Source organism: Lasiodiplodia theobromae (genome assembly GCF_012971845.1).
Source record: "Lasiodiplodia theobromae strain AM2As chromosome Unknown scaffold_19, whole genome shotgun sequence".
Lineage (NCBI taxonomy): Eukaryota > Fungi > Ascomycota > Dothideomycetes > Botryosphaeriales > Botryosphaeriaceae > Lasiodiplodia > Lasiodiplodia theobromae.
Genome location: NW_023336398.1, coordinates 545094 through 555542, shown reverse-complemented (window position 1 = coordinate 555542; position 10449 = coordinate 545094). Strand labels below are relative to the sequence as shown.

The window sequence follows — 10449 nt, the reverse complement described above, 5'->3', positions numbered from 1 at the left end:
CCTTTGCGAGTACAGAGATGTCCCTGAAGTCTGCTGGAGTCGCATCGATGTCCGCTATCATCAGTATCCCTGCGCTGATCCAAGGCCGCCGAATTTGCCGTGTCCCGAGCCGGGTGTACAGAAAATGCCTTTGATTCGCTCTAACCCGACAATACTGTACAGTTCTTCTTTTGCTCTCGAAACCCGTAGAACCGATTATACCTCCCGCCGCGTAAGAAACCTCCCAGTGCAAGGCCGTGTGTGCGCGGTTGCGCCAGCGCTTATTGCCTGTAGACGCGCAGGCCGTCTCTCGAGGGAGCAGCGGCGTTCTTGAAAGACTGCATTCGTGGTTTATCAGCATCGAGCTCTCGGGACAAGGTTGATAGGCTTACGTTGTCGCACTCCTCCCAGGCGCGGCCGGCACCAAAACCCAGACCAACGAAGGCGGGCCACGCGCGGCGCTTGAAGAGCAGGACGGAGAAGACGATGCCGAAGGAGAGGCCGAGACCAGAGCGGATGAGCATGGAGGACAGGCAGCGGTCCCACTGGGCAGACGCAGGCGGTTAGCTAGGAGCTTCCAGGAGCGGTACAGAGTAGATAGCGCGCCGGCGCGGCGGACAACTCATAGGCGCAGACGGGCAGCAGCAGCAGCAGCAGCAGCAGTCGCCAGCTCACGCGCATGCTCGAGGACGCAAATGGGATAGATGGACCGCCGGCGGATCCTTTGGGTTTGAGAAACGCACCTTGTCGTTAAGCAGGGCCTCGCTCATGGGGCGGCTGGGGCGCGCGACCGGGGCCTGCGGCGCGGGGGCGGTGTTTTCTTCAGCCATTGCGGAGTTTTCGCGAGGGAGTTGCCAATTGGCGCGCTTGGCTTGGCAGGGTCGAGATGGAGGCTGCTGTGACGTGGTGGTCGGGGTGGTGGTGGTGGTTGTCTCGCCAGCACGTCGTTTCGTCAGTCTTGGCATGGGCGCGGCCCGCGCACGGCCGCTTGATCTGTTCGAAACGGCGTGCACCACCATCGCACCGCAACTCTCCTGCCCCAGGGCGCTGTAGGACATGGCTCCCATCGCCCAGGTACGCTGAACGACCGCACAAGCCCCCAGCCCGAGCCCCCAGCCGCTGATGCCGCCGCCGCAGCCCATGGAACTCCCGTCCCTGCGCCGCCTGCTTGCTCTGGACAAAGACTTCTCCACCTTCGACGAAAAACTCGACCACGCCACCTCGATAATCGGCCAGCCCGACGGCGCGAGGCATCGGGACGATGCTCAGGACCCGCTGCTGTTCTACAAGGGCAGCCCGCGCACCGAATGGGTGCTGCGCTGGCTGCTGAGCAAGCTCAAGGCGGATGATCCGGAGGGCCTCAGCGCGCGCAGCAGCTGGGTCGCCTGGCAGCTGCTGCGCCAGGTGTTGCTGGGCCTGCCCCAGGCCATCTCCGCCAAGTTGCTCAACTCGCACGGGTTCCTGTCCATCCTGGAGAAGACGCTGCAGGAAAACTTTGTCGCCCCGCACCGCGACCATAGGCTACAAGAGGAGGCGGCTGTGAAGAGGCGGAAAGATTGCAAGGCCACGCGCAAGCGGAAGCGCGACGGCACTCCCGTGGAAGAGCCGGACGGGTCCGATCACGAAGATCAGGAGCGCCTCGTATTGTTCGAGGCCGTCGCCGGGGCCACCATTGAAATTGCGGCCGCGTGTTTTGACGAGGCGGCTACTTACGAGAAATCGGTGGCCGAGCTGCTGAAGTCGGTCCTACGCACAAACACCGCGCAAGCCGCCCACCTGCTCCGGTTATGGCTCGAATCTGTGCATTACCTTATTTTGAGGGCTGCCTTTGATGGAAGGGTTTCTGTCGATTCGCTTTTGCCCCATGTCCTGCAGATCTGGAACGCCTGCGTCGCCGACCTGGGCAGTGATGCCAGCGGCGCCACCGAGCGATTCTCGCAGGAGTGCTTGGTCCCCGCCATCGTTCTGCTGTCGGACATAGCGCTCGAGGTTGATACTTCGGTGGAGCCGAACGCTGTCGAGACTGGTCGCGACATCGAGAGTCGGATTAGCCGATCTCTGGAGACTCTGCTAGCAAGACATGTCTTCATCCCCGCCAGAGCCTCCTTCTTTGCCGAAGCTGAGGGTCGGCAAGTGAGTAAGCCAGGTCAAGCGCCCCCCGAGTCGCTTGATATTTCACGCCTCCTCCAGCCGTTACGAACGGCGTTGGCTGGGACCCCGGAGGGGCGAGGCCTGACCCCATTGGATTCGGATAGGCATAAGCTGTTTGAGACAGTCGGCTCCCTGCTGGACATTGCGGTTCGCTGCTCCCAGCGCTCCACGCCCAAGAAAAGACTGGATGAGGCTCCGTGGCTGCAGCACGTTTTCGTGGCGCTGTGCGAGTGTATCGGAGCTCCTGTCGACAGCCGCTCGCCACCCGAGATTGACGAGGATCGTCGCGCGATTCTCGACCAGATGCTTGAGATTCTCTCTCGGAGGAAAGTGGCGCTGGAAGCGGAGGTGCTCGAGAAAATCGTTCGATCTTACTCGGGAATTCTTGCTCCGGGTGGAAGCGCCAGATATTTTGACCAGCAACTCGTTTCGCGGGTGATTGCTTATGACGGAACGATCTTCCTGGATACACCGCAGACGGCTGCGGCTGATGACGTGCGTCTGTCTGACGCCATCTTCAACGCCATCACCGCCGCCTCCACGGGCGGCGTCGGTTCGTCGCTCAGCTATGTTCCAGATGCACACAGCGACAAATCAGGAGTCACGCCAGGCATGAGAACCTCCGATTTTCTCAAGGGCTCTGTTGTTGTTCCCCTCATGAAGTCTTACGCACAAGCGAGAGACCTTATTGGTTTTGTTTCAAAATGGGTGTCTCAGCTCCAACAGCTGAGCAAATCCGGTGCGCTCATGGAAAGATCCATTTGGGTCGAGAAGGAAATCACCTCGGCAGTGAGAGATGTTCTCGAGTCAACTCTCACTGCAAAGCAAATCTTCGACTTATTAAACGAGCACTGGCGCCGCATTTCTACCTGCGAAAGATCTGCCGAAAATGACGAGTTTTCCGAGGCTTCTGCGAGTCTCGTCATCGTGGATGCTCTTGTCGGCGGCTTGCAATCGGACGACACAATTGCATCAGTTGCCCCCGTGTTGCAGTCGCTACAAAAGAGTCTTCTCATTTTTACCGGCGTTTCAAAAGAGCCGGTCACTGTTGCCAGAGCACTAAGGGCCATTTCTCGTATTCACATCCTCCTCAGACCCCACCAGAAACCACAGGAAGCAAGGGAGTTCACTGTTACAGTCCTTTCGCAAGCGAAGGAGCACAATGTGATAGACGCCATTCGAGCTTCAGAGAAGACGGAGGCCATGGGTGTGGGTGCACGAGGCGAGGAGGCATTCAATCTTGTTGCCACGCTCTGCAGCGATTTCATGGGCGCCCTCGACCTCAAGGAACCGGCCAAAAACCTGTTCAATCAATCCGCAGTCGCTCTGTTCCGCTCAAACGAGGAGATCAAGGACCGTATTGCGGATGGAGCCAAACGCCGCCGTACGGCTGACCCCCTGAACGTCGCTACCGCACGCCTAGAGGTGTTCACCTTGAACGCTGCGGCCGTGCTCACTCAGTTTCCCAGTCTGTTAACTCTCCCTCCCCTCGAGTCTCTCAAAAGCCTTCTTCGCCTGCTCTTCTGGCACGCATTCGGGGAATTTTCTGGTCAATACGAAGCGCCTCGCGGACTATCGTACACTTTGGTCTTCGAGGCCATGTCGGATCTTGTCTTGACGATGCATTCCAGCGAGCTCAGGGATCTCCTTTTCTCAGTTCTTTATGAGGCTCTGGACTCAGATGCCAAGTTGGGGAAATCAAGGGAGCTCGGCGAACAATTACGCGCATTCGCGGAAATTCAATACCTCCGCGTGCCTGTTGCAGCAATCGGCCGAAAACACCGCGAGCAAGTCCTCGATCGGGTCACTGAGATGTGCACTGTTACCGGGAAGAGGCGAGCAAATTCTGAGGCCTTCTTCCGACACTTGAGTCTTGCGGCCAAAATCATGGAGGTACCCAACGCAAAGTCAGAACTGGCTACTGAACCTGACTTGCTGTGGACGATTGCTCGCTCTATGCAGGACAACCATCTCATCGAAATGGACATCCTGAAAGTGCTGGATGAGCTTGTCCGCCTGACTCTGAAGGACGCTATCACGGTGAAAGATCAACCAAGAGGTCAGCAGTTCCTTGAAGGCTACAGGAAAATGATGAGGCGTTTCGCAAGGGAGGCTACTGTCTTCAAGGACCACATTGCAGAGTTGAACTGCTTCAAGTCTGGACTTGTGACCCTTAAGGCATCAGATTTACTGTGGGACGACGAGGAAACGTACAAGACCATGAAGAGATACCTCAGAACCCTGGATGGTGATCTGGAGACGCTATTACCCGGAGCGCTGGGCAGTGTATCAGAGGAGGACACCGCCTTTCTCAGGGCTGTCTTGGCTGCGACCTCGGATCTTCCGATCCGGGGAATGACGCGTGACGGTAGGTGTAACTCTTTTTCCATAAGCGGACCATCGGTGCTAACACCTCGTAGGCTATATCTGCAGTATCGAGGCGAAACTTCTCAAATGTGTTCGGAAGCGACTCAGCACGGCTGAAGCAAACACGTTTCAACAACCAGAGGCCTCGATGTGGGTGTCGTTGACAACCGCCGTCTCAAATGTTGCAAGTCCAGACGAGGCTGAGTGCGTTAGTGCTATGATCTATGATCTTTGGCGCTGCGGTCAGTATTACAACGATTACCAGTTCCCTGACATATCACTGATGTTTCATTAGATCTTTCCGCTGGTGACCGTTACAGCCTGCTCGAAGCAACAAGGAAGGCATTGGGCTCCCTTGGCCTTGACAAGAGAACGTCGTTGCTCTCCCAATTGAAATTCAACCCGGATGACGAACAAAATTGGCAGCCCGCTTTGGTCCTTATGAACATCCTGATATCGTCCTTACCAGGTAAGATACTTTGCCCACCTGCCAAGGGTGTTTAGCTTACATTCACAGATATTCCAAACAAAGAGGACAACTCCACGCAAGGCCTCAATGGCTTCTTGGGGCAGCTCAGTAGCTATCTCGACAACGTTGAGGCGATTCGTGATTTCCACGCTGCTCTCAATTGCGTTGACACTATTTTGCGTGAAAAGGTAAGCAGAGGCGCTCATTTCAAATCAGAATCCTACTCACGAGATTCATAGCATTGGCTTGTCTCGCAATGGGCCATCGAACGGATCATTGACTCGCTCGCACGCCTCGCATCTTCCTCCAGCCCTGAACTTCCTTCTGAACAAGCCGATGCCATCTACGCCCGGCTTTGCGGCACGACGCACCTCATCCTGTCCCTCCATCGCACCCGTCTCGGTGGTCGCTTCCACGTCCTCATGCCTCTCCTCCAAAACCTTCTCCGCTGTCTCTTTACACCCGAGCAAAGTCGCCGCAGCCACAACAACGAAGGCGCCTCGGCACCGATCCCCCCGACTCCGCCGCCCTGGCTCGCCGCCGCTCCCGGCCCGCTGTCACCGTCGCAAGCATCCGCCTTCGCGCGCCTCGTCACGACGCTCTGCAACCCGACCGTGTCGGCGGTCAAGGGCTTCCACACGCGCAAGCGGCCCGCGTCGACGCTGTCATCGTCGGCCACGACGGCCGAGCTCGTCGACGAGACGAAGAAGGCGCGCGAATACGCGGGCCAGTACGTGCCGGCCCTCATCGCGTCCTTCTGCACCTGCACGCTGCAGGGCCGCATCGACCCGGACACGCGCGCGGCGCTGATGCCCGCGCTTTACGCGTGCGCCGACGTGGTCGGCATCGAAGCGCTGCGCGCGATGAACGCAGGCTTGGGCGCGGGCGAGCGCGCCATCTGGCGGGGCGTGTATGCGGATTGGAAGAAGTTTGGTCGGTGGGAGGGGAGGTGATGAGGAGTAAAGAGATGGGAAACTATGAATAGAGTACAGCCGTTTACGAGTGAACGTCAATGGATGGGAGGGATTTTTTCGACGATGCAAATACCTTCTTCTCTGAAATTTGGTTCCTTTTTTTTTTTCCTTTATAACCGCACAATTGCGGGGGGCCAATCGCTTTTTTCTTCTTCATGTTCATTCTATCAGTGGTTTACGGTGGGGGATTTTCTTGCCCTTGCATCGTCGATTCTCCTCTTCATTGTATTCTCTCTTTTCCATCCCTTGGATTCTTTCTTCTTGCTACTTCCCGCTTCCAAGGTTGAGAACACACCCTTTCTGCATAGCGTTGGGTAAAGGTCGTCATAGAGTTGGGATGATGCTGTTTATATGCGCGTGCGCTGCGCACATTCCGTCTGTTTGACATGGCAAATGGCAATGGGCAACGGGCAAATGGCATATGGAGATTTTTTTGGCATTTAGAGTGTGTGCGTTATGTGCGTGTGCGCTATACCCACAACATTTCTTTCTTTACAGTATTTATACGTTTCTCTGTTGGGACGGGTTGATAGAGTCTTTGGGTCGAGGGCATAGCGCAACTTACATTGCATCTGTTTTTGGGGTGCGGGGTTGATTGTTGGGTAGAGAGGGGAAAGGCGGAGAGGCGCTCGCATGCATTGACCTTCGTTCGCGCGAATCATTTTTTTGCTCTCTCAATGTCTTGTGTAGATGCGTGAGAGTTTGTGTGCGTCTGGCCTTTCTTCGACAGGGCTCCTTGTTGACCGTTGATCTTTCCCTTTCTTTCGACGAAGGGAGAGAAGGAATTTGAGGTAGGTGGTATGATCATCGGAGCGGTAGTGCTTTAGAGCAGTAGATTTCTGGTTCGACCAATAGAAGATGACAGGGCTTAGAGTAGAGGTTAGAAGCGGGTCACACGGAAGACATCATGTCTTGTTGCCTACTTAAAGGTTTTCCTTTTTCTCTCTCTTTTCTTTTTCTGGTTGGTATCTTCGAATGCTTCGAGTGAACACACTCTCGGGACTGTATGTAGAGCCTCTAGTTTCGCCTTAACCATTCCATGTGCATAAGGAAGCATATACTTCGCGGCTGCGACAGTAGCGCGAATCACAGACCCGGTATTGCAATGTGCCTGCTCTCATCGGCTCTATCATTCCGACAAAAAGAAAACGAGATTACCGACAGTGCGCAATTTGCCGCGTTCCGCGGTGGAAAGTGAAACATGGAACGGTGTAGATATTTAGGTTTCACCTATCAGTTTGAAGCCGACCTGGGATATTGATTCTGGAGCCCGGTAGTTGGCGGGATTTGGAAGTGATCAGGCGGTGCACTGAAGAAGGTGCGCACAGTGCGTGGGACGTCCCAAATGAATAGGATTGGAGACGTGCAAGACAATGCTTCAACACAGGTGCTGCGTCTATGCATCGGCGTTTCCGAGGACTGCAAATCCTGCTACATTGCGGACTCACTCTAGTGTTTTACAATGAAGTAGCAAGGCCGCGTTGATAAGTGACATGGACGGAAGGATGGGTTCTTCTGCTGGGATACACTAGTCGGTACCGGTCAGCAGTGGAGCAAAGTATTTTACCAAGCTTTTCGTAGACACAAGCCTTCCTTGCTTCCCACTTCCCTGCATTCTCACATGGGGAAAAGACAATACAGCGAGGAGTGAATGATCGGCTGATCAAAATCATCAAGTACGCGATGGAGCGTTGTCTGATCCTTTCCATTGCACGTCAACTCGGTATAAACCACCTGTAACGAACAGGTACATAAAGTGCCATTTCATCTCAGGTCGGAGCAAAGTGCGCGAGTTAAGCCGCGTCATTACGAGAATGAGCTGGCCGCTCTCTATTGCTACGGGAATGCCGGAGAGATTCTTTTCGTGCCTCTACGATCCACACGATCGGCGGCAGATCACATCTTCAAAGCTGGAGCAGTTCGGTCTCGAATATATTAAACCCCTGTGGGCGAGGGATGCGTTGTTCACCACTAGACTTTGAGCTCCATATCTCTCTCTTTCCCATGCAGGGCACGGGCTTTCTCCACCACACCAGTGGGTCGACTCCCGAACACCCGTGGCGGCTGGGAAGCGGTACCGGGATATACCAGACAACTGATGCGGAGAACTTCCTCCCTGCGGTATAGCGGCGCCAGGTGGCTGGCTTCTTTCTGCCTCTCCGTAAACCTTGCAGGAGCGGTAGCACGAGTCATCGTGCATGAGTGGCGGAATGCAGGAGCCGCGCCGGTCAGGCTGCAATCACGGCACCCATGATTGGCATCCTTGTCTCGAACTCTCAACCATGTGGGCAATGAATAAGCTTGCCGTGGCGGCCGCTCCAGGAAGTGTAGATCTCGTGCCTCGATTGTGATCACTTATCGTTTCTTCCGCTCACAGAGGTCTTCGTGTACTTTTTTAAACTTCAGCGGCATTTTAGTCCAGGCTAGTGTATTACCAATCTGCATTGTTGTACTGATCGGGTTCTTTTCAAACATGGTTTTATTGAAAGCCTCAGGAGCCACCCAGTGGGTTCTCCGCATTTACCGTTTGCCAAGCTCCATCCACGTTTCCCAATTTGGAAAAGCGACTCTCTCAACACTTCGGACTGTCTATCACTGCCCCATCTCATCGACCTGGCATAAATCCTTGCACGGTCCGATTCCAGCCGGCGGAAAGGTCCACACCGGTTTATCAGTGATACACTCCCGGGGAAGAGGAAGGAGGATTTGGGGTAGTTTTCGGGGAAGCTAGACGTTTGCTTCCGCGCAAAGCCATCGTGCATACACGCAACGCACGTGCGTGTGCTTATGCAGCTCAGTGAAGCTCACCGGAAGAAGCTCCTAAGGGTACCCGGCGGCGCCACCACGGCGGCTGCTTCGGGACGGAGGAGCGCTAACAAGAGTTTTTGGGCTGATCGACGAGGGCCGCGTGGGAGGGACGGTAGTCTGGATCGTTCTCGCACGGGAATAGCCGCTTTGCCTGTCACTGCGTGATCGTCATACACCTAGTACGGGGAGAGGCCCGTGAGTGCGGGAGTCGTCGGCTGGACTGTTCGAGAGAACTTTGTAGTTTGGTATGTCTGACACCGGCATTTTGCACTTTAGTCCGGAAAAGGCCAAGAGTAGAGGGAGCGCATAATGTGGACTTGGTATATACCGGCCCTTTGACAAACACAGATAATGCTTAAAACAATGCAAAGGAACAGAGGTCACTAATTGTAGATAAGGCACAATTGTCAGGTATAATAAATTCACACATTACCGCACCGCGAAGATGAGAATAGTGATGAATGGAGGATCGTAGACGAAGGTCACAACTTGTTTGTTCTGAGCACTTCTGCCCATAGATGCCTGATGGCACGCCTGGGGAGTGTGACGGTGGTTTGGAATTTCCAGCGGCAGTTCAGCTCGGCACTCGGTCGTGCCAGGGAGGAGCGCCGCCATGGTGGGTAGGTGTATGAGGTCTGTCTGAGGGGTGCAAAATGCCAGGATGGATTACGGTGGTATAACTTGCCACCCACTTCCAGTTCGGGAAGTCATGTGGGTTTACGGTGGGTAAAGGTAGACAGAATCGCAGGAAAGGTATGTAGTAGTTCGCGCCTGAAGCTCTAGCGCAAGTCTCCGTGCCTATACATAGCGGCTGGTGGAAACGTCCGGCACCTCGCTAGAAAGATTTGGCGCCGCGAAACCTATTAACGAATCGAGCGTGGCGATCCGGAGGAATGCCTTCCTCCGGCAGGAATAGGGCTATAAAGGTGGCGAAGGAGGCTTGCTACACCCTTCCTTCGCGTGTGGCTGACGGACGGCACACATGCCGGTTTCCCTGCATGCACTAGGGACTCAACGGCTAGCCCAACGGGGAAAACGCGACTTGCCATCATTCTGCATTGTGGGGGGCAAATGATCTGCAGCGTCTTGCGGTAAGAGGCTGCTATACAGACGCTATTACTGCGCCGCAACGACCAGTGCCTTGGTTAGAAAGTGTATGATGCTGTTGATCCAGGTTCCTTCCGTCTAGCCTACCCAATCACATCTCGGAACTCTTCGGCTTGAGATGGACGCCGAGAAGAATATCAAACACCAAAGCCATTCAGACAAGCCAAGTATAGCAATCTAAAAGGGTATCAACCGCTGATTCGCCAAAAAAAAAAAAGAAAAACAAGAAATATTCCAATATACAGACGGATATTGCAGCCGAAGACTAGCGCGAAGAATGACATATGCTGGCAGTGGAACCGTATTAGCATCAGGACAACTGCTTCAACTACCCATGGCATGAGCGAAAAGCAAAATTACGCCAGCCTTCGGCTGCGATACCACCTGGATCCCAGACTGTAACAAAGCTCAAACGCTGTTCCTGAGAGAACCAATGCAAACTCCAACCGAAAAAAGAAAACACCCTTCAGCGGTGTAAACCGCACGTGCATGGTATAACCGTAAAAAGCAAATCGAGCCTCCAAGGGAAAAAGCAAACGAAGAAAAGAAAAATGCGATTCAACGCCTGATGATAGAACGAGACGACCGGGGGAG

General features: G+C 54.7%; 2 protein-coding genes across 2 annotated transcripts; one reads left to right on the top strand and one right to left on the bottom strand.

The window, feature by feature from the left end:
- Positions 1-260: 260 nt before the first annotated feature.
- LTHEOB_6661 (uncharacterized protein) lies at positions 261-809 on the bottom strand (the record flags this gene model as incomplete). Its single annotated transcript, XM_035515942.1, has 3 exons — positions 261-317; positions 372-524; positions 723-809. The coding sequence occupies 3 exons, from the start codon at positions 807-809 to the stop codon at positions 261-263; spliced, it is 297 nt and encodes a 98-aa protein (XP_035372696.1).
- A 226-nt stretch (positions 810-1035) lies between these two features.
- Positions 1036-5919, top strand: LTHEOB_6660 (Nucleolar 27S pre-rRNA processing Urb2/Npa2; the record flags this gene model as incomplete). The annotated part of the gene is made up of 6 exons (XM_035515941.1): positions 1036-1053; positions 1117-4498; positions 4551-4739; positions 4793-4966; positions 5015-5154; positions 5206-5919. The coding sequence occupies 6 exons, from the start codon at positions 1036-1038 to the stop codon at positions 5917-5919; spliced, it is 4617 nt and encodes a 1538-aa protein (XP_035372695.1).
- Between the last annotated feature and the right edge of the window lie 4530 nt (positions 5920-10449).